The 24,842-nt window shown below is 47.1% G+C and overlaps 1 protein-coding gene across 2 annotated transcripts in view; it reads right to left on the bottom strand.

Annotated features, from left to right (window-relative positions):
• Nucleotides 1-17,830: 17,830 nt before the first annotated feature.
• The window catches only part of LOC142576000 (Na(+)/citrate cotransporter-like), a 66,397-nt gene continuing 59,385 nt past the window's right edge, over nt 17,831-24,842 (bottom strand). For both annotated transcript variants that reach the window (XM_075685866.1, XM_075685867.1), the window contains exons 12-14: nt 23,008-23,169; nt 21,704-21,841; nt 17,831-20,435 (exon numbers count right to left, since the gene is read on the bottom strand). In XM_075685866.1, coding sequence (XP_075541981.1) covers nt 20,223-20,435; nt 21,704-21,841; nt 23,008-23,169 — 513 coding nt within the window. In that variant the 3' untranslated portion in view covers nt 17,831-20,222. The remainder of the gene's footprint in view (nt 20,436-21,703; nt 21,842-23,007; nt 23,170-24,842) is intronic.

The raw sequence follows: 24,842 nt of genomic DNA, 5'->3' as shown, positions 1-24,842 counted from the left end.
CCACCATTCGATAGACTTTTTTTTTGCCTAATTTTGCCTGCAGCGGTGGGCATTTGCGCCTCTGCAATCTGCGGTGTTGTGTGATTTCGTGAAATGTGGTCATTCGATCTTCCCAATCCCACTCGTCGGCGGTTGATGAGGCGGAGCTTACCGAGGCTCGGTCCGTAAGCTCTCGAGCCACTTACTATAAGTATATTTGGCGATGTACTACACAGAGTGCAGCTTTCTGATTTGCTCAGCTACACGAATGTCTACATTTTCTAAGTAAAAAGGAGGCCCGTTTTATTAAAACAAGAATGGCAGGGCATGGTAGCGTTTCTTGTAAGCGCATTGAATTTTTTTAATTTTCCTTGAAGGATGGAGCCTACTCTGGTTGTATAGTATGGTCGGAAACGTTTGTGTGCTGGTCATGTGGCATTTAGGAGGTGGTCACGAAGCGATATTGCCTCAACGTAGACGTGTATGCGTGTTATGGATGCTCGAACCGTAAAATAATAAATCGAAGGCGAATATTTGTTATATCACCGTCGAATATTGAATATTTTCAAATTTTCCAGCAATATATGAGGTTATTCGCAAGTCTGTTTGGTAAAATAATGATGCGCTGTTTACCCTGCTTGAAATATGCATGTAAGAGTTGTAAATGAGAAATAACTCGTTTGATATATAGGCACACCGCAGCTAGGAGGACAATGAAAAAACGGGGAGCATGTCACCAGCTGCCTTTCTTGTCTTCGTTGAAAAAGAAAAGTGCCACACCATATTCTTGTAGATTGCTTTAAATTAACAGATGCGATTGTGGTGCTACTGGTTGAGTAGTAAATTGTTTTCCATAAATGCCAACAGAAAATTTGTTATAGACTGCCGAAATGCGAGGGCGTTCTTCTATTGAATGACTGTTAATTGTTGCCTAGAAATTATCGGCTCCGTGCTTTCGCTTAGAAATGAGAGCCGCTGCGTGCAAGGAACAGTGGCTCTCCTTCAATAGAATCAGCTGTAAAAATTGTCAGATTTGCTGTTCCTCAAGCTTCCGATGCGCGTGTTTGCCCCTAATAATTGAACAGTAAAGGATATTCTACAATTTCGAATAGTACAATCTTTAATCAAATAAGAATTGAATAACATGTCCTATTCGACTCATATTTCAAATTTGGAATATTCGCACACCCTTAATACGTATACGTTCGTTTAAAGCAATGCGCAAGTGAACGTGAACTTGTTTGAAGATTACGTTAGTTGTTGATGGCACGTATGCAACCTTTTTTTTTCAATTTCATATTCCGCCACAACCTATATAAAGAAAGTGCAGTTTACTGTTTAATGCGGACCAATGATGCGACAGCTGGTAAGCCTCGCAGCACTTCGTGCGGTATCGCTTGCAGTAGACACTCGCAGATCCACCTGAGCAATGTATTTTCGATAAAAGAAAAAAAAAACCACTTAAGGTGACTTCCGTAACTGGGACGACAGCGAGCTAAAAGAGGACGACATAAAGTGATTGTGAAGAGGAAGGGGCGCCATTTCCAGCAACCCTTTAGGCAGCCCAACTCAGCACCTTGGGGAAGAGGAAGGGGGTCATAAAGAAGTAAGAAGGTAAAGAAGGTCGAGGCGTTCGGAGTCCTTGGCTGTGGGCGGTAGCGAGGCGGCGCGTTCCCAAGCTACACGACAGCTCCATGCCCTACAGGAACGTGAGAAGGTGCCTAAAGGTGGAACTGCGGGGCCAGTCGAGATACGGTGCTTCGATGTCAGCCTCCGCCACGCTGGCATCCTAGGTCGGGAACAGCAAAGCGCCGATGCCATCGACCTCCAGCGGAGAGAAGATAATTCGATAGGTTGTCAGCCAACCGTAATAGGTGGCGACTCGAGCGCATTTTCTCTAGGGTCCTGGTGTGTGCTCAGCGACGCTAACGTTCGCTAAGCGATGCTGTAGTTCTCTACAGCAGTATCGGCGGTGAAGCCGAGAGGCGGAATCTGCGACTGGCAATATGTGGGTACTGTGTTAGAATATTTTCAGGGCACTGCGACTTGCTCTTGTCCTGAACGTTTTTTTCAAAGTTCTCCGTGTTTCTTATGATGCTTCCCAGTGGGACACCAGTCGCTCTGATGGACACCACATGACCAGAGAATTGCACCCATAAATGTTATCACTGTTAAAGAAGTTGCTCCGATAAACGCCTCAAAGCGTGTACGTCTTGACACGGTAAGCTAGACATCAATAAAGAGGCGTTTTATTGGGACCCCTCAAGAAACCGCCGAGTCAAGGTTAATGGTAGTCCACATCCACCAGCGCAAGGAAGCCAGGACAGAAGGTGTGCGCACAACAAAAAAGACGAGTTTCGGCTTGTCAATGTAAACGGTAAAAGCTTGGCAAATAATATTGGCGACCTGGAATGCATTCTTGCCAGCTATGACCCACACATTGTCATAGTTACTGACAATTACAGGCTACATCCTTACATACAAGACAATGAGTTACTACCGCCTGATTATAAAATAATGCAGAATGACCGTGAATCATGAGGAGGTGGCGTTGCCATAATTCTTAAAGAAGGTGTTGAATGCATACGTTTGCAGCGTATCCATAACCACGAGAGTGTGTGGTGCAACGTTAGGATTCACAATGCCTTAGTCCTTCTCGGCGCAATTTACAGAGCACCTAATAAGTGGGCTCCGTATCTAAAGGATATCAAGAATTACTTAGATGAATAAAAACCGCATAATGGCCGTATCATTCTTTCAGGGGATATTAATTTACCAAATATCGACTGGGGGTCTCTGATTATAGGTTCACAAGAGCGCTCAGAGTGTGTCTCACTCATTGATATAGCTCGTTCCCAAGACTTATTGCAAATAGTTCAGGAAAGTACGCGCACGGCAGGCGCAGCGGAATCTATCCTAGGTTTAGTACTTCTCGACGGGTACTTCGAGCATTACGAAATAAGAGTTGACAAGAGAATAACGAGTTACAAATTAGTATTCTTTCAAATAAAGCACGATACTGGGCGCAACAAACTCGAAGAACACGCCATATGTGTGCGTAATTTCTGTAAAGCAAATGACACTATTATAAATGATTATCTCTCATACTCCTTAGATCACTTCAGCACTGATTCTGACGTCAAGGTTATGTGGGATTAAATTTAAAGCTATTACCTTCCATTGCATTCACACCTTCATACCAGTTACAATAAGAAAGACAAACGGAACCCACGGATTACCCACGAGATCATCCACGGTAAGCGAACGATCAGTCACCAAAGACAGAAAGTAGAGAGGAATCGTCACAAAATATCAAACATGTCTGCACTATACTACGAAACATGCCAGCATAACCAAAAATAAATATCACCCAGAAACTGTGACGAACCTTATGTAATCCTCCCCACAACGTTTTTGGCGCTACTTATCAGGAAGTGACAGCAAATCTTACCGCGTAATCGTAAACAATGCGCTTGTGACTGACCCCGCGGCGACATCGTCATGCTTTAGTTCATATTTTTGGTCTGTTTTTACAGCTTCAGATGAAGTTGGTTCATTTCCCCTTCCTCGATATCAGTACCACTGCGCACCAATGCCTGACATAACAGTAACGTACCAAAGAATTCCGCCTCTTATTTTAGACATGAATAAAAAAAATCTGTTGGCCCGCACAAAATACGAAACGCATTTTTACGAAGATACGCGGCATGTGTATCCCAATACCTGGGTATAATATTTACCGCATCAATCGCTCAAAAGCCATTTCCAGACAATTGGCCAGTGGTGAAACTAATCCCAATACATAAAACAGGTAACATACAGCAAATTGAAAATTATTGTCCCATATCTTTGACCTGCGTTTGCTGCAAGCTACTCGAACATATTATATCGAAATCCATATAAACTTATTTTGAACATAACAAACCTTTTTTTTTCCGAATCAATACGATTTTAGTCAATGCCTTTCTACCACCACGCAGCTGATGGAAACCATGAACAATTATTCTAACGGTTCGCATAACAAAAAATTTGACGCGATTTCTTTAGACTTTTCTGAAGCCTTTGACAGAGTCGTTCACTCTCTATTAATCAGTAAATTGGCACAAATGGGTATTAATCGCAATTTGATGGAATGGATCCACGCATATCTGTCCGGTAGAACGCAGTATGTGGAAGTCAATGACATGAAATAGACAACCCTAACTGTCAGCTCAGGCGTACCGCAGGGGTCTGTTTTAGGTCCTGTTTTATTTTTGGCATACATTTATAATATTAGTTCCGTTATTAGTGAAGAGATCACGTTCGTACAAGAAGATTGTCTGCTTTATCGAGGAATTAAGGACGTAAGTGATCGAAATTCGCTGAGTGATGCTTTCGCTGCTATTGAAATTTGTGAAAACTGCAAAATGAAGATAAATGAACAAAAGAACAAACTTATGTTTGCTTCTATTCTTGAACATATATAAATTATTTTAAATTTTTTTATCAACTAGTACATATACCAGCTATCGTATGCTTTATGAATTCCAGCCTTCTTTATAGATTAGAAAACTGATTGCCAAAGTGCTATATTAGTGTTAAAACTATTCGTTCATCTGTTTTCTATCACTGTGCCGTAATTGATATAATTTCGAAATTAATTGGAGGACTGTTCTACTATTGTAAAATTTGTTAGTATGTCTATTTTCTATGAGTGGCACTTCGATTATATAGTTTACTGTTGTAACACCCAGTTCGTAATTTTTAACTGTAATTTTTAACTACTGCTCAAATTATGACTTTTACCCGTTTTCTATGAGCGACACTTATTTGATGTAATTTACTGTTGTAAGGGGGGTATGAGCCATTGCGTTGCTGAATGAACGTGTTCCACGTCAGCTCTCTGAATTTTCTCTAATTGCGCCGATTATTCAACTCGGATCTTCATGAAAGTGCATCGATCGGATGTATGAACCTACGTGGACCACCGGGATACCCAATTCCGAGGTAGGCATCCATTTCTTCGGTAATTAGAGCCGATTTTGTGACCCACGAAGAGCGCCCACCGGCCTCGGCTTCGGCCGAGGGAAGCGGTAGGCCTACTCTCAGGCCGCATCGAGCCGCAGCCAATTACCGACCAATCGCTAATTTGGCAAGCGGACAGTGACCCAATATGTCGACCGCTATGAGAATTGAGGTCGATGGCGAAGAAAGTTCGCCGGATCAGCTCACGAGAGCCGAGGGGTGGAAAACCGCCGGCGAGAAGTTGAAGCAAAGGAGCCACGCAAGCCAAGATGGCGCCGAAGCCACAGTTGACGTCAGCAACAGACGTGGCGATGACGTCTATGGCACCACCGACAAGAGCCTCAGTCACAGGATGAAGCGAGTAAACAAGGGCAAACTGCTCAAGGGCGCGAGGATGCCGGACCTCCCGCGCGAAGACGTGAAGATCATCATGCGGCCACGCGGCGGGCTTCAAGTGAGCGATGTGGCCCGGGTCGAAATCAGGCGAGCCATTACTGGGGCGGCCCAAGTCGATGCAATTGCAGCAAGAGAAGATATTATTTGTCCAAACCATCAACAGAACATAATCGTCGTGAGTACTTCGAAGAGGGAGCACGCCGACAAGTACGCCATGGTGAAAAGCATCGACATTCGAGGAACGGCACACGAGGTGAGCACTTACGAATCGGCGCCTCACGGAACAGTTAAAGGAGTGATACGAGGCATCCCGCTAGAAGACACCGCCCAAGAAATTCAAGACCTGGTGGTGCACAAGCACAACCCGACGGCGTTGCAGGCGAAACGAATTGGCAAGACCAGATCCGTGGTGATCGCCTTCGAGGGACCCAAGGTTCCCAATTACGTGCGTTACGGGAACCTGCTCGTTGAATGTTCACTGCACCGCAAGCAGATCGACGTCTGCTACCAGTGCGGCCGCGTCGGACACCGAATGGACGTGTGCCCCAATCCCCAAAATCGCATCTGCCGGGGGTGCGGCATCGCCAACCCGGACAAAGAGCACGCGTGCGTGCCCAAGTGCGGCCTGTGCGGCGGCAAGCATCTCACCGCCGACCGGGCCTGTAAGGCAAAATTCAAGACGCCGTACGTGGTGCGGCGCCGGCGCTGGGAGCGGCGCCGGGCAATCGACGACAGTAGCAAAGAAGATAGAGGTCCTGCAGGCCGTGCCCAACGCAGCACCTCTTCGCGGAGCCGTTCGAGAACGTCGGCCAGCAAGGGCAGCCACCAAAGCCGCCAACGATCGAGATCCCGTTACCGGGATGGCCCAAACAGGGCCGACCAGGCGCCATCGGCTGGCTCCAAGGACGGCCGCCGCTGGGAGACGATGGGAAAAGGAGGCAGTCGTAGCTCGAGCGGAAGACGCCGGGGATCCCGTTCGAGGTCCCGGACCAGGTCAAGAACCCGGGTCGAGTCCAACCAACGAGGGATACTCGCCGAGAAAAAGGTGGGCTGGACCAACAGGTCTTCCGTCGCTCTAGGGAACGACAGAGAGTTCCCACCCCTCAACCCTACCCCACCTCCCCCCTCTAGCCAAAACGCCGCAACATGCCAAGAGTGCGGCGAATGTACAGAGCTTAAAAGACTAATCGAAAGGCAAAACGCCCAGATTCAGGAACAGAATGTGCAGATAAGAGCACTCATGAGTAAAATAGATGCGCTAGCTAGCGGCAGCTCAGCGACTAAAATAACCAAAACGAGCACGGCGCGCGAGGACGCCAACGAGAAACGCAAGGTGCCGCGGAGGGACCCCCTCTCGCCCCGCCAAGAGCGGAGAGGAGAGGCGCAGCCCATGCCACAAGCATTGAATGTTCAAGAAGCGATGGACGCTGAAACCACAGCTGACTGCAAGACGGCAGCAGCGGCACCGCAGACGTCACAACAACAGCAACCGCCGCAAGAGGGCAAACTGGCAGCGATACTCGCAGCCATCAATCAAATTAACGAGAATCTCGACAATATGAATGCCAGGTTAGAGGTCTTCGAGGGTCAAATAAAGATCCTGTCAGTCAAGCACGAACGACTGGCGGCGAAGACAGCGACGATAACCGTGAAGAACAAGTTCGCAGCGCTAAGGAAAGAACGCGCCAATAAAGTCAAGGAATCGATCGCGTACAGGCGCGGTCGCATCAAAACGTCAAAGGAAGATGGCGCAGACGCCGAACAGTAAAAAGCAAATCCGCGGGGGGGAAACAACGATCATTTACCAATGGAATTGCAGGGGCATCCGCACCAAGGAAGCCGAGTTACAACTTCACATAGATGGGCTCGACCAGAAACTGGATATGATCGCGTTACAAGAGACACACGGCAGACCCAGACTCCCGGGTTACGTGACCTACACGGATCCGACGGAAGGCGGAACGGCGTTACTGGTGCGCACCAACATAGCAGCCACCCAGCACCTCACGGCGCAAAAGGGCTGCGAACACACGCTGGTCGAGGTTCACACAAGGACAGTGCCGGAAACCTGTTTGTGATGAGCGCATACTGCAGGCCGTCACAAAGGCAGTACGACTTTGAAACAACAGTGAGCCAGGCGAAGAGGTTGGCGGGGAACAGGCCGCTCCTGGTCCTAGGCGACTTCAACGCCCCTCACACTACATGGGGTTACAAATACCAATCTAAACGAGGCAAGGCTCTGGCAAAGGCAATGGAGGACCAAGAAATGGCGCTCCTTAATGAACCGGGCGTCGTCACCCGAAAGGGAAACAGCGTCAACAGGGACACCACCCCGGACCTGTCGTGGATGGCGGGCTCCCTAGAAGTGGCCTGGCGGAACGAAGACGTAGACCTGGGCTCCGACCACAGCTTCATAAGTGTAACGATCAAGGGACCAAGGTACCGGGCAGCCCTCGGCAAAGCCCGGATCACCGACTGGGACCGAATGCGCAAGCACACGGACGAAGAAAACCAGACCTCTGGAGAAAACACGGAGGATGGCAGACATCAAACGTACGCAGATTGGGCGCGAGAACAAAAGATCGCGCTCGACAGATTTACTCAAGAAGTTGTGACAACGATGCCGACGCCCTTCGTCGACGCCAAACTAGCCCACATGTGGGAGGCGCGGCACTCGCTCACGCGAAGATGGAAGCGTCAACGACGAAACAAGAAGCTCGTCAAACGCATCGCGCTCCTCAACAAACAGATCGCTGAATACGCAACCAAGCTGTGCCGAGAGAACTGGATGAGTACGTGCGACGGGCTGCAGGGGAAGCTGTCGGCGCGCAAGACCTGGTGCCTGCTCCGACACCTGATCGACCCGTTGAGCAGCAAGACCGCAACCAACCGCAACCTCACCAAAGTTCTGAATGCGTACGATGGCAACGGCCAAAGGCTCATTGAAGACCTCAAGGCGATCTACCTCAAGACGGAGAGAGGGCGATTTCCGATACCGGAGGAGTACGGGGGACCGGAAAATCCGGCATTGGATGAACCGTTCACCATCACGGAGTTATTAACAGCCATAGACGAGAGTAATAAGACGAGCGCACCCGGAACGGACGCCATTACATACAAGCTGCTCCATAACATGAGTGATGCGGCGGCACGCGGGCTCCTGGGTCACATCAACAGAACCTGGGAAAGCTCGAAGTTGCCCGCAGAATGGAAAGGGGCCGAGGTACGGTTCATACCTAAACGCGGCAAACTCCTGACCATCGAGAACATGCGCCCCATCTCGCTCACGTCCTGTGTGGGCAAGGTCATGGAACGCATGGTTCTCAGAAGGCTTCAAGCACACTTGGACGAGACAAGTCAGATGCCGGCGACCATGTATGGATTCCGCCAGCACCTGAGCACCCAAGACGTCCTGATCCAATTACACGAACTAGTGTTTAAAAGAGCAACGAGGCACGCGCCCCGGGGTATACTGGCTTTGGACCTCAAAGGGGCCTTCGACAATGTGTCTCACGGCAGCGTGCTCGAGCACTTGCGCAAGACGGGGTGTGGCCGCAAGACCTACGGCTATATTAAAGATTTCCTAACCAATAGAACAGCAACTATCCGGATAGGAAATGAACGGTCAGAGCCTGTGGAGCTCGGAGACAGAGGTACCCCACAGGGGTCTGTCCTGTCGCCTCTGCTTTTCAACCTAGCACTCCTGCCCCTGCCCGAACTACTCAATCAGATCGAGGGCATGGACCACGCGTTCTATGCCGACGATATAACGGTGTGGACGAACCGCGCGGGATCCGATGCCTGGGCGGAGGAAGCCCTGCAGAGAGCGGCAACGACCGTCCACGAGTATGCCAGGACCTGCGGCCTGAGCTGCGCTCCACAGAAATCGGAGCTGCTCATGGTACAGCCCGGAAGACCAAAGAAAGAGCCGCCGCCGAACATAATCATCACCATCGACGGCACAGAGATCAAACCAACGCAGCAGATCCGGATACTGGGCCTGCTGTTGCGCAGCGACGGCAAGGCGCACGCAGCCGTCAACAAAATCAAGACCACATCTGAGCAAGTCCTGAGCATGATCCGGAGAGTCACCAACCGGAACAGAGGAATCAAAGAAGAAGACGCACTGCGCCTGGTGCAGGCATTCGTCGTGTCACGCGTAACGTACTCCGCCCCGTACCTCCAACTTGCGAAGGTGAACCGGGAGACGCTGAACACGACGATAAGGAAAGCAGTCAAACTCGCCATGGGCATCCCAGTCTACTCGTCAACGCAGAAGCTGCTGGAAATGGGTGCCCACAACACGGTGGAAGAGCTGGTGGAAGCACACCTATCCCAGCAGAGAGTAAGGCTGAGCCGGACAGAGCACGGTCGGGCCGTCCTACGCAAGATAGGATGGCAAATTGAACAGCTACCGGCAACGGAGCCGCTCCCCACAACGTGGAGAGACATTATTAAAACCAAGCCACTCCCCAGGAACATGCAGCCGGGGAGGAACAACGAGAGACGCTCTGCGCGGGGCAAGGCACTGGCTCGACAGCTGGAAGAGGACCCCGAGGTACTCTACGCGGACGCCTCGCTTCCCAAGCACGGAACCAGAGTAACGGCGGTCGTCACCACCATTGATAAACTGGTCACAGGCGCGTCGATACGGACGACGAATACAGCCGAAGCAGAGGAAGTGGCCGTGACCCTCGCACTCGCACAACCGGGAGTGAGGACCATGGTCACAGACTCCCAGACCGCCTACGCAAGCTACCGCAAGGAGAACATCTCTCCCGCGGCACTAGCGATCCTCACCAAATGCAAATCACCGGGACGGGCCATTGAGCTCGTGTGGGTCTCGGCTCACTCGCACGTGGAAGGCAACGCACTCGCCGACCACTATGCCCGAGAACTTTCAATCCGGGCCGAGGACGAGCCAGAGCTACCGCACCCCGTGACAAGCTACAAAGAAATCACGCAAATGTACAGAAGCGGCAGATGTAGGCTTCCCCGTCCGCATCCGCAACTCAACCGAATGCAGCAAACGATCGTGCGACGCACGCAAGCGGGGTCGCTAGCGCATCCCGTGCTCTTGCACAAGATGTTCCCAACAGAGCATGACACTTCATGCCCTTTTTGCAGACGGTCAAAAGGCACTCTAGCACACATCCTTGCAGAGTGCACTAAGCTCAAGAACCCCCCACCATCCCTACCCCCCACCCTCCCCAGTCCCAACCCCCCCGAGCGATGGGAGACCTTGTTGTCCAGCCCCGACCTACCGACCCAGCTCGCGCTGGCGGCTAGGGGCCAGGAACTGCTGGACGCATATGGGACCTGAGAAGAAGGTTCCACCCCATCTGGTGCCAGCGCGCACTAACCGTCACTAAGGGCTTAGCACAAAAGTTGATTCTCTCTCTCTCTACTGTTGTAACACCTAGTTTATATGTTTGACAACTTATCATTGTTGTAACACTAAACTTTGTATTTATGATGCGTTAAGTAAAGAAAAGCGGATCTAATTCAACAAAGAACTGATGATGCAATCAATGGATTGCTTGAAAATGCTCATGGGCGAAGCGAGAACGAATGAAACTGCTACGGGCCTGGCGCGTGTGCTCACGTTATTCTTATGCATTGAGTTCTCAGCGTCCAAATAATTTCCTTATTTCGGGCAGTTGTTTTCTTTTACAGCTCATCGAAACGACGCAAGAACATTTTTTAGTTTTAAATGCTAGCTTCCGAGTTTTCTGGCCATTTATTCACAAAAAGTAACAATAAAGACCCCACGCACTATGGGAATCAATGTAAGCGAAGCTTTCTGGGCTGCCCGCTTTGATTGACGATAATCAGCAGTGATGTTGACGGCCAGTGTTTAATTAATTATGCGTTTAGTGCAATGCCAGAGTGATGAGCTTATGGTAAACGTTAACCTAAGTGCACCCCTGCTACTTGTGTGCGTAGCACACAGAACACACAGCGAGACGTGTTTGAGCGAGGCGCCATTGTTCGTAATTTACTATAACGTTGGAATTGTCATTGCCTCACATTGCACATTGCATCATGCATCGCGTCATGACAGTAGGGCGAAACTTTTGAATTATGGGGCTGTGCTTACCGAAATTACAATCGGATTATGAGGCACGCCGTAGCGGCGGACTCCGGATTAACTTTTGACACCCTTGGATTCTTTAACCTGTACCTTAATATAAGTGCACGAGCATTTCTCTATGTCATTCCCGCCGAAAGGCGGGATCCGCGGTTCGGGATCGAACCTGCGACCTCGAGCAATGCCACTGCGGCAAAGCCATCCCGGCGGGCGCAGAAGCGTTGATTTGACGGGCGACCACTTCCGTAGTGTCTTCTGGACCCTACACTGCTTTAATGCGGCGTTGCGTCTGCACACCTTGCGTCAGTTGTCCACTTGACAAATCTGCACGGCGTTTATTTTTTGAGAAATAGCAGAAGCGTACCATGGTCGCACATTCAGGTTGCCCACAACTGCTGTCGTATCTATAGTAGTAGCATTTCCTTGCCTTCTCACGTCTCCTTTTCCCTCTCTCGCACTCTCCCCATGTATGGGAGCGTTGAGCGATACGTGGCAAGGTTGCTTTACGTGGCATGGTAAGGCAGGTATTCACTCGTTTCGTATCTGCGTCGGTTATACCCATTCTCTGCCGCCTCTCCCTACCTCCTCTCTGCCATTCCATCTACCCCCACTTTGGACTGCCGCACGTTAGTAGAAAGGTAAACGTTGCAGTTTCTGCAATGCTTTTCGGACATTCAAGGATAGTTAGAGCCGCCAAGAGTGTATTGTAGTGACGCCCAGGGAGCTCGAGAAGGCACTGTAGCGACGCGATGGGAAGGCTTAAACAAGTTTCTCGCGTCGCCTTTCCTCGCTGCCATGGTCTTGCAAGTTGTAAGCACGCTATGAACCATTTCCAGGCGCGTTGTACAAGGTAGCGACCGCTGCAGTGAAAAAGTTGAAGGAAGAGGTAAAGAAACCTCTGCTTCAAAAATAGTTGCACATTGGCGAGGAGAGATTCTTGCACGGCATGATGCAGTGATGCATCGATATCATGCATATTTCACTTTGATTTTCTTGTTTTCGTTCGCACCGCAATGATTATATCCTGCATCGCTGAGCATGTACGAAAATTTTTTATTTTACTGCTTCTGAAGGAAATAACGTAGCTGAAAATTGGCGCCAGTCCAAGTCTGTTCATTTCTCCTTGTCTATAAAGGTGGTGTCCAAATCTACGCCCCACCGACTGTTGAACTCCTTACCTCTGAATAACAAAAACTTATATCGAAGGCACTTGCAAACAGCATGTTTAAGAAGTGATTGCGAAGGCGGAAACACGTCATGGCTGCCATGTTTTCGACACCACCTATTGCATTGCATCTTTCATTCGACAGACAATGACAACCAGCGCAGCAACAAGTTCTATTGATATACAGTAACTTCAAGAATATGTGAGAGCCAGTAACGAGTGGAACACTTTTTTTTTCTGGACTGCTGGTGGAGAAGGAGTTATTAACTCGTTAGCCTTAAGGGCTCCATGTTGCAGGAAATCCGGCGTCGGTGTCCCGCGTAGGCGTCCAGCGCTGGCCGTTGATTCGGCTGAAATCGTTCCGAACGATGCCAACCAAGCCACGCATACCCAACCACGCAGACCCTCCATGTAGCGCAAATAAGTTATTGAATTAATTAAGTTTCTCAAAGTAAAATAAGTAAAAAAAATCGTAAAGTACGACTTACACACAACATACAGGCATGATAGCGTCGAATTGTAATTTGAATATACGACAAAACACCATTCTCTTACGCGGAAACTAAAACAAACCCTTTTTCCAGCGTTTCTACGATGCATAGACCGGCCACGGCGTCCGCCATATGCGCACGCCAGTGCACGCAAATCTTGGAGGCCACAGAGCGGCGCCCGGTTCATTGCAACACCTCCAGGTGGCGCTACCACGTAGGAGACCACGTTTCTACCGGGAAGCTCGCCTTCGTGCATAGCGTCCGGTGCCGGCGTTTCCCGGTAAACATTACGGTTACATAAGCTGCAGTTTGTTGTGTTCATAGGAGGTCAGGCCGCCGGACAGGCCGCCATTGGAATATGAACCTGGCAACGTTTAACGCTAGAACGTTATCTAGTGAGGCGAGTCTAGCAGTGCTATTGGAGGAATTAGAGGGCAGTAAATGGGATATAATAGGGCTCAGTGAAGTTAGGAGGCCAAAAGAAGCATATACAGTGCTAAATAGCGGGCACGTCCTGTGCTACCGGGGCTTAGCGGATAGAAGAGAACTAGGAGTCGGATTCCTGGTTAATAAGAATATAGCTGGTAACATACAGGAATTCTATAGCATTAACGAGAGGGTGGCAGGCCTTGTTGTGAAACTTAATAAGAGGTACAAAATGAAGATTGTACAGGTCTACGCCCCTACATCCAGTCATGATGACCAGGAAGTCGAAAGCTTCTATGAAGACGTGGAATCGGCGGTGGGTAAAGTGAAAACTAAATACACTATACTAATGGGCGACTTTAATGCCAAAGTAGGCAAGAAGCAGGCTGGAGACAAGGCAGTGGGGGAATATGGCATAGGCACTAGGAACAGCAGGGGAGAGTTATTAGTAGAGTTTGCGGAACAGAATAATATGAGGATAATGAATACCTTCTTCCGCAAGCGCGAAAGCCGAAAGTGGACGTGGAGGAGCCCGAACGGCGAGACTAGAAATGAAATAGACTTCGTACTCTGCGCTAACCCTGGCATCATACAAGATGTGGACGTGCTCGGCAAGGTGCGCTGCAGTGACCACAGGATGGTAAGAACTCGAATTAGCCTAGACCTGAGGAGGGAACGGAAGAAACTGGTACATAAGAAGCCGATCAATGAGTTAGCGGTAAGAGGGAAAATAGAGGAATTCCAGATCAAGCTACAGAACAGGTATTCAGATTTAACTCAGGAAGAGGACCTTAGTGTTGAAGCAATGAACGACAATCTTGTGGGCATCATTAAGGAGTGCGCAATGGAAGTCGGTGGTAACTCCGTTAGGCAGGATACCAGCAAACTATCCCAGGAGACGAAAGATCTGATCAAGAAACGCCAATGTATGAAGGCATCTAACCCTACAGCTAGAATAGAACTGACAGAACTTTCGAAGTTAATCAACAAGCGTAAGACAGCTGACATAAGGAAGTATAATATGGATAGAATTGAACAGGCTCTCAGGAACGGAGGAAGCCTAAAAACAGTGAAGAAGAAACTAGGAATTGGCAAGAATCAGATGTATGCGTTAAGAGACAAAGCCGGCAATATCATTACTAATATGGATGAGATAGTTCAACTGGCTGAGGAGTTCTATAGAGATTTATACAGTAACAGTGGCACCCACGACGATAATCGAAGAGAAAATAGTCTAGAGGAATACGAAATCCCGAAGGTAACGCCGGAAGAAGTAAAGAAAGCCTTAGGAGATATGCAAAGGGGGAAGGCAGCTGGGGAGGATCAGGTAACAGCAGATTTGTTGAAGGATGGTGGACAGATTGTTCTAGAGAAACTGGCCACCCTGTATACGCAATGCCTCATGACCTCGAGCGTACCGGAATCTTGGAAGAACGCTAACATAATCCTAATCCATAAGAAAGGGGACGCCAAAGACTTGAAAAATTATAGACCGATCAGCTTACTGTCTGTTGCCTACAAAGTATTTACTAAGGTAATTGCAAATAAAATCAGGAACACCTTAGACTTCTGTCAACCAAAGGACCAGGCAGGATTCCGTAAAGGCTACTCAACAATAGACCATATTCACACTATCAATCAAGTGATAGAGAAATGTGCAGAATATAAGCAACCGTTATATATAGCTTTCATTGATTACGAGAAAGCGTTTGATTCAGTCGAAACCTCAGCAGTCATGGAGGCATTACGGAATCAGGGTGTAGATGAGCCATATGTAAAAATACTGGAAGATATCTATAGCGGCTCCACAGCCACCGTAGTCCTCCATAAAGCAAGCAACAAAATCCCAATAAAGAAAGGCGTCAGGCAGGGAGATACGATATCTCCAATGCTATTCACAGCGTGTTTACAGGAGGTATTCAGAGACCTGGATTGGGAAGAATTGGGGATAGAAGTTAATGGAGAATACCTTAGTAACTTGCGATTCGCTGATGATATTGCCTTGCTTAGTAACTCAGGGGACCAATTGCAATGCATGCTCACTGACCTGGAGAGGCAAAGCAGAAGAGTGGGTCTAAAAATTAATATGCAGAAAACTAAAGTAATGCTTAACAGTCTCGGGAGAGAACAGCAATTTACAATAGGCAGCGAGGAACTGGAAGTCGTAAGGGAATACATCTACTTAGGGCAGGTAGTGACGGCGGATCCGGATCATGAGACGGAAATAATCAGAAGAATAAAAATGGGCTGGAGTGCGTTTGGCAGGCATTCCCAAATCATGAACAGCAGGTTGCCGTTATCCCTCAAGAGAAAAGTATATAATAGCTGTGTCTTACCAGTACTCACCTACGGGGCAGAAACCTGGAGGCTTACGAAAAGGGTTCTGCTCAAATTGAGGACGACACAACGAGCTATGGAAAGAAGAATGATAGGTGTAACGTTAAGGGATAAGAAAAGAGCTGATTGGGTGAGGGAACAAACGCGAGTTAATGACATCTTAGTTGAAATCAAGAAAAAGAAATGGGCATGGGCAGGACATGTAATGAGGAGGGAAGATAACCGATGGTCATTAAGGGTTACGGACTGGATCCCAAGGGAAGGGAAGCGTAGCAGGGGGCGGCAGAAAGTTAGGTGGGCGGATCAGATTAAGAAGTTTGCAGGGACGGCATGGCCACAATTAGTACATGACCGGGGTTGTTGGAGAAGTATGGGAGAGGCCTTTGCCCTGCAGTGGGCGTAACCAGGCTGATGATGATGATGATGATGAAGCTGCAGTTGCAGGAAAGCGTGAGAAGCAGTCAGGGATCTTTGCTATCGCGTTCCACTCTTGAAGGTGAAGCTTAAGCGTCCTCCAAATTTTTGTTTGCGTTGTTGGCATACGTGCTGTGCCGTTAAAATGTTCACATATAAGTGAACGAGGCCACTCACAGATAACTGAAACGTTGTTGCACATAAACTTTCGTAAGAAGGCACCGTGCCTTGCTAACCCGTCTTTCGTATTTCCCTAACACAGCGCTAACAATGACAATGAGAAGGCACGCGAAAAACGATGTCATGTGTCTTCTTTTTATCAATCTGTGTTAGGGAAATGAGCCAGCATGAACTTACTCAATTTAGCATAGGTTCATTGCCATTTATTAGCATTTAATCGGGAAACGCAGAACGCGAAATTGTCGGACTTCCATCGGCGCACATGACCTGAGGCCTTCTTTGTTAGAAACTTACGAACCGGCCAGTACTTCCGTCCTCGTTCAATGCAACCATTCACCTCAGCGCAAGTGTTTACGCGTATTTCTGCGTGACTATAAGGCTTTTATTGGAATTTTTTCAGTGTTTCTGCGCCCAGTGATCACAAGGCATTGCTTCATATGGTGTGACAACCACATAGAATGTAATGATGCAGTAACTGACACATCAGATTTATCTCTCTTTTCTTTCTTGTTTTGGAAGGAGGGGGAAAGAGAGAAGCAAAAGTACTACACATCTAACAAAGTGACTCATACACCCGCGGCGACAACGATGGCTCGCTCCACTACGAGCTATTTTCTTGAGTCACCGAGTTTCACGCCTCCACCATTGCTTAACAGATATCAACAGATAGACGTGGGCTTCGCTACGTACACTAGAAAATAAATCCGTGACTATTTTCGTACTCTTTGTGAATGTTCTTTTATATCATCCTAGTAGCATTTATATGATTATTAGCTTCGTGCATTGTATTTTTTATTATTTTTTCTATTTTTCGATTTGTGTTCGCATTTAGTATTTTTTGATCGCATAGTGTAATAAGCATTTCGGAATATAAATTCAGGTTCGATATTCAGTGGAAAAGTACCGTAGTTTAATTTGTACTTAAACACTCGAATTTCTTCTGTGTTTTCTTATTCTTACATGATGTCCTCAATTGTTGTAAAGCGTTAGAGCACATTTTTACACAACTGGCCTGTGAAAGTTAGCGCTTGTCCTTTCTAGTCTTTGTCGATCGTCTTGTCCCGCGCTGTGCTTCCAGTGTAACCATGTATTACCAACTAGCCCAAGACTGTACTTTTCCGATGGCCTTCGAAACCGCTTCCATGTACGTGGGCTCTTAGGCACGCTCCCTTTGTACGGAACAACTTTTCCGCCGGGAGGACCCCAATATTCAGCTCAAAAACAAAGGAGTGATTGATTGATTCTTGATGTAATAAGATACACGAATATATATTTAATCAAATGAACTCGCAGAAAACTAATACCTGTTGCAGCAACTTCAGAAAGAACACCTTAAAACAGCGAAAGTCAATAAGAAAAGATGCTTTATTTCCGACGTGTACACAACATCTTGCTTCGCTTGCTACTGCAGATGTTAACGCGAGGATGTTCACGTGGCATGTTAATATGTTTTTCTGTACATGATAAATACAGAGTCATTGGTTGAACTACATTTTTACAACTTATATACACAGAAGCAGTCCCACAGACTACAACGTCGACTTTTGCCTGGCGTTTTTAATGGACGGTATTGGACGATGAGGCAGCCGCGTCTTCAGGCACTTGTTCCAGCAAGGGCTGTGTGTGATGTGTACCGCTTAATGAATGTACATAGTGACGTAATTAAGGAACTAAGATTACTAAAAGCAAAATGCTGTACAAATAAAGCTGCTACACAGTATAGCATTGTGAAGAACTAAGAAAATATCCAGAGACCTGGTTCTCATAGCAATGCGGCCTTAGTGGTAATTATTTGGCGGTGTAATGTTATCTATGATGTAGGCATTCAAGTTCAAATATTCGAGACATCAACTACTAATTCCCTTAGCGGCCGCAAACCGGTTTCAACGAACGACGACCAATCTTGATGACGAAATGAACATGGGGTCGTCGGTTGGATTGCGGCACGCGCTGCAGTTTGCTTTGTTTTTCTGTGCAACTCAGATGAATGCATTTATTGGACACTACATAACACTCAATGTCACTGGTTGTATCGTGGCTGGAATTTGGAATGTTAAAGGTCATGTTCGTCACGCGATGAGAGAGCAGCGAAGCTCCACACACTTGTCCCTAACTTCTCGTTGCTAATAAAATCACGCAGCGTTTTTATTTATTGCTTATCTCTTGTATAGCTATGCCGATTGGTCTACATACACAAGAAATGGCAATGATGTTAACTGCTCCTCGTTTGGAAGGACATGCAGCATCAAAATCAATTCTGTACGCGGGAGACTAGCATTCACGAAGAACAAAAACGGCTGTGAAAATCTTCCGTAATATGCTTTTTGTGAAAGTATGTACAAGAATAATGTGATACAATAACTTCTCGGCCATTGCTTTGAAGAGAAATCGTGCAGTCGTGCGAGTTTTTTATCCTTCAAATGGAATGTGTAAGAGAATTCATTCGCACCATTGCGAAAGAGATGAGCCGCTAGCACTACCATGTAAATGCATGCAAAACGTTTCAAGGTTTCACGACACAAACATTCGCGTCTTACGATTACGATTGCAACCAAACCGTGACGATTTGCGATTAGGATTTACAACGTTCAAACGTTACTCGCACTGACAGACTCGTGGCTTGTAATGCGGATTTTTTCTCGGTCATTGCTTTTGATTACGCAAGCGTGTTGGCTCCCAAAGAAGCGTCCGATTTTTGTTATGCAAACTGGTGCGCCCAGCGGGGTGACGCCAATATGTCCTGCGTATACATATCGTAGGCAGCCCTTTCTCCAAATACAGGTCTGGAAGCTCTCGAGAATGACCAATAATAGCCTTCCTTTACAGACACGAACTGTTATTTAGGCTCTGCAATTTCGCTAGGACGCTTGACGGGAAGGCACACATCGGTACACGAACTGTGTTGTGTACTCATGCCTAGCACTCGCTTCTAAGCTCACATGCTAGCGGTCTGCACTCCCGGCGTGATAGATTCCTCGCGCCCTTACTTCTTGAAAGTCGCCAACAGATTAATCGCAGGTGACAAACGCTCAGTGATAGTGTTCGTGGCACTCTGTAAAGAAACTCGGCAACAAAGAAAATGGGCAACCAAACGGGATTCACAGTTAAAAAAAAGGACTACCGAAACAACTGACACTTCACTTGCACTTGACATCGCCTAATAGAATTTCTTTTTCAAGTGTTGCGTTGCGCTTAAAAAAGTTCTGAATCTGTGATAATTCCTTTCGGTTGTGGTTCTTTCTTGGCCTTCAGTTTAGCCTAGCACACAGGACACAGTAGCCTGCGCGCTGAAGTTGTGCCAAAAGAACAGTGGACGTGGCTCTTTGAAGAGCTCATGTCTTCGCCATGGAGAAACAAGGTATTCGTTGCAGCTTGGTTCGTCATCGTAAAGTGATTGCCGCTGCTGTACGGTCACACCTCTCGCTCCTTCAGTCCTTGAAGCGCATGCCCTCGATCATGTCAACTCAATAGTAATTTATCCGTACATGCATGTCTTTGAACTTATGCGAGAATGCTCAGTGTCAGCGTAGCGCTAGGTTCCTTGAGAAAAAAAAAAGGATGCGTAAAGACTGGCGCTTTTCGATTCGTCTTTTTCGCTGTCTTTTTTCGCTGCTAAAGAATAGCCGTTTTTGCACCTGGCTTCGTGAAGACACAAGGAGTAGAACGATGCGCCATGTCGGAGCTTCACAGATAGCCGAGAAATTAAGAGGGATAAATTGACGTCAGTCACATACACTCTTCATGCCGTTTGTGTGTAGTTGAATGTGGTCAACACTGTCTGTAATGACACAACGTCTGTCGCGTTTGGCACTGCAATCGAAGACACTGTCGCTTGGGTGGGCCTAGCCCAGTCGGGCAACTTCCCCAGGCCAAAGATGGGAAAGCCTATCGCGTGAATCATTCCCACTTCCACGAGGACGCAGATCATGTTCATGGCGAAACCTGGCTTTGCCTGCGGAAACAAACGAAAGAAGTACTTATAAAGGTTTGTGAAACATCAACGTGTCTTGCAATAGACATAAAACAAGTAGCCGTGCATCCTCAGAAAATTACCCAGAATGGTATTGCGACCTACCGCTGCGGCTTAGGGGCTTTGGTGCTGCGGATAAAATCGCGGCCGTGGTGGCCACGTCTCGATGGGGTTGAAATGCAACAACCTCCGTACCCCGTCAATTGACGCCACGTGAAAGAACCCCAAGTGGTCAAAACTAATCCGCAGTCCCCTACCACGGCGTGCCTCAAAATCAGATGGTGGTTTTTGCACGTAAAACCCCAGAATCCAATCCAATTGTAGAATGCGTTCGGGAATGAAAAGAATGTAGCTAGTGGCACGTGTACTTCAGGATTCGATGCCATAATAAAGAATGAAAAAAATGACAGTGAAGCTACAATAAAGTGACAATGTCATCAAAAATGAAAAATTACGAAATAAAGGAGGAGGAGCAGTGCATGCACAGTTTCTTTCAACTTATTTTGTAGTAGTCCAGCTCCCACATAGCAATTTCGACTGAAACAATGTATAATATTGTTTAGCTGAGCTTCAATCAACGTTAGGTTTTATTTACAGCTGATACCCAAAATGGCCTTTGGTGATTCGAAATTTCCATTTGAAACTAAAAATATAGATGGGAAATAATTTAGCGAATGCTTTGAATAAAAATGCATAAAGATGTTCTTTATGTCCCGATCCGCAGTTCCACGATGGGCCTAAGGCTGGTAACAGCCAAAGCCAGGCTCTCCTACGACTGAATTACTTGATACGACACAGATGTTCCTTCCCTATACTAGATATTCTAATAATTTCATGATTGAATCAAGTATTTGGACAGTGTGAACGAGTGATACCTGTCTTCATGTGTGAAAAAGTAATACATTGAGCGCGTTAGACAACTAAGAGCAGAATTAGAAGCGTCAAAGTATCGCTTAACTGAACAGTGCCACTCGAAACATCCTCGTAAGCCCATAATTTAGGTCTGCTAGTTCAAGTAATTGTACAGCTCGCTGCGTTGTGTTGTGAAAGTAACTAAATCTCTATAAAGTGCAATGTCGTTTTCTGGCTACTAAGTCAGTGGTCAGACTATAGTTCAGTCTGTTATCTTGGAGTATTGCGTATAGGAGCAGAAAAGTTCTACGTCGTTCTTTGTCGCATGAGAAAGCAATAAGAATTCTCTGTGTGTGCTACTGCATTGCAGAGACGTGATTGAGTGATACCAGACTCACCATTTCAGGAATTTTCAGCTTCGCCAGCTCGTACACGATCGCATTAGGAGGTGTGGCAGCCGGGAGCATGAAGGAGAACGAGCAGCCGATCGTCACCGGCATCGCGAGGTACAGCGGGTGCACCCCTATCGCTATAGCCTGAAATAGAAGAAGAATATTTTGATTTCTCTCGAATTTCAAGCCCTTGTTGTCGAGTGCTCGCAAACAGCTACAGCTAATGTCAGTGCTATTCTATAATGGTGTTGTAGTTTCCACGACGTATAACGACAACAGCTACAAACGAGAACAAAAGAAGAGAACGAGGGTGTGCAGTCAATATTCAAATAAATCCAACCAACGAATCGTTTGTGTTGAGCAGTGAGTTACAGATGACTCGTTATATGAGGTCGGCCAAGAAACATTGCCGCTTTGACAGATCCATAACAGGCGGCGGTTCCTAGAACGTCCTGATGGCCCCAAACCCGACCGGTGTCATTAAAACAAGAATATCCATGAGTTACAGCTGGTTGCTATACGCTCTACCTTTTCTTTCTGATCCCATAACATGTTAAACCCGCGCGCTTTCACACATATCAGTTATTTATTAGAAAATCAGCGTTAGATTCCCAAGCACGGAGACGTCTAGCAACCCGTATTTCGTATGATTGAAGAATGTCATTAACATAATGTGATATTTTGATGTCTCGTGTTAAACAATGAATTAGCGTGAAAAAATAATTTCTGTTCCACCGTCTAGCATCGTCTTTAACCCACAAGTCAGAGCAAGAACTTTAGTAACCTGCTAGCGGCCGGTATCTAAAAATAAGAAAAGCACAGGCAACGGAACAGACTGATGATAATGGGGAATATTTTTATGATGATTATGATTTATTGGCATCTGCCCTTTTGAAACGGGGCGGCGACAAATAGTCCCCTAGCCGGCTTGAGCTAATCCCATAATTAAGAGGTATTTGTTAATGTAACATTTCTTATATATCTAATATTTTCTTTGTTTCGTAATACGTCTACGTCTACATTGTATAGTTACCTATGCATGTACGAGATCCAGTCCTATCTGTTGATTTCCTGCTTTTGTCTCCCCAACAGTACTCTAAACGTCTCTGGCTTAAGACGACTGCCGATAGTGAGTTGTGGGCGCCATCTAGTGCGTGCCCGCGTTGAGCACAACACCCATGCTTTCGCGATCTCCTCCGTTTTCGATTCCCTCTGACTCCTTCTCTCGAGCATAGGTAGCCAACAGGGCCTCTAGTGGTTAACGTGCCTGCCTTGATTTATCGGCACGCACTCTGTCCCCGTGTGCTCACCATTTCGCAGACGACGGGCAAGAGTATGGAACTGATGGCTGTGTTGCTCGTCACTTCGGTGAACATGGAGGCAGCGAAGCACAGGACGAGGACCGTCAGCGCGTGAGGAAGCACGTCAAGGCTCTTCAGATGGTGCACCAGGAGAGCTGACAGGCCAGATTGCTAGAACCGAGGAATAAAATAGAAAGGCTCGTAATAAGAACGTAATACGCTTTTGATAGCACTGTTCCTACTGGCCTTACTATTAGGAGGATGTTACTACATCCTTGCTCAAGAGGTTATCGAATCACACGACGTCGCCCTAAGAGCTGGCCGTTGCGTAAGGTTTCAGTGGATTCCGGAACGCTGTGGCTTACATGGAAACGAGCTCGCCGACGGGGAGGCAAAGATGGCCAACATTAATGCCACGCCAGTGTCTGTCCCATTTTCACGACCAGACACTAATGCATCAGGGTATAGACACACGCGCGATAATACCGCAGTATATTGGGCTTCCTCAGGTCATAGTGATCGCCGCCTTCACGAACTCGCCCGAGAGATGAAAACACGGGTACCACCTCCCACGAAAAGATGTAATAAAAGCTTGTTTTACAGATTACGATAAGATGTGGCCTTCACCCGGCGCTACCTGCATCTCATCGGCTGGGCGGACGCACGCAGTTGGGAGAAATGCTGCATTCCTGAGGCGACAGAACACCTCTCGTGCATCTACCCCTGATTTGATGTACAGAGAAAATCGCTGACGGCCATCTTGTCGAACTTTGTCGTTGCCCCATTGACTGAAAAGGTTCTATTTGGACCTTCACCTGATCCTCGTCATCAGCCTGATTGTCTAAAGGCTCTCGACAATGTTTTTCCAGACTTTAAAGAGTCTTGGAGCATGCAAGATTTTCATCACCATCTTCATCCTCATAATCAACGTATTCTCTATTCTTTCTTTCTACACCCTTTCCCCGTCCCCCAACACCGAGCAGCTGGTCAGAACATTGATTCAGGCCCACCTCTCAGCTTTTCTCTGATAATAAGTATCTCTTTCTGGAGCACGGAATGACGCGTGTGAAATTTGAAACTTTTGAATAGAATCTCATTAGGATCGGCAGCGGAATGGCCATGTAATTCATCTTTATTATATATCTTTTAACAGTGCTGTCTCTTTTCATTGACCTCAATAGACCGCAGCTATGAATCGGTGAACATTTTTCTTATTATCCAGTGGTATAACTATGACCGCAAGCTCATGACTCGTGCTCAGTTGTTTCCGACCTTTGTTGAAGAAGTGGGAGGGCTGAAGATATGGAGTGGGAAAAGCGATCACCTTTTCTTAAATGTCATTGCGACTCTGAGACAAAACTGTTGCAGCACGATAAAAATTCCTGCAACTTCCGCTTACTTCTGAGGTAGATCGAGTTTAATTTTTGCATTGCGAGTTGACATAAATGTGCGCCACGTACAGAAAACGTAGCTATTCTGTGCCCACATAGCTTGCCTATAATTCAATAGATAGCACTGCGCTTTCAGCTCTGTGCTTACGGTATTGTTTGCCATGCTGTAAGCCAGTTCCTGCGCCATTACTTCAAGGAATTCGGTACAGTTTCGTTTATATTTAAAAAAATATCTCTAGCATACGCCATACATGTAACCTCTTACGGTATATGGTTCTGTCTCAGGTAATTGTCGTGAGCGGTATCTTCGTAAATATGGCATCGCTAAAAGTGGTATCGCACAGCACATTCTGAAATACGCCAAAAACCCCTCGAAGGTAGCAAGGCCGCTGTACAGAAGAGACCTATACGAACCAGCAACCAGCGTGTAGCGCATGACTCATCTCTGACAGC

The sequence above is a fragment of the Dermacentor variabilis genome, chromosome 3 (genome assembly GCF_050947875.1).
Source record: "Dermacentor variabilis isolate Ectoservices chromosome 3, ASM5094787v1, whole genome shotgun sequence".
Lineage (NCBI taxonomy): Eukaryota > Metazoa > Arthropoda > Arachnida > Ixodida > Ixodidae > Dermacentor > Dermacentor variabilis.
This window is presented reverse-complemented; position numbering and strand designations above follow the sequence as displayed.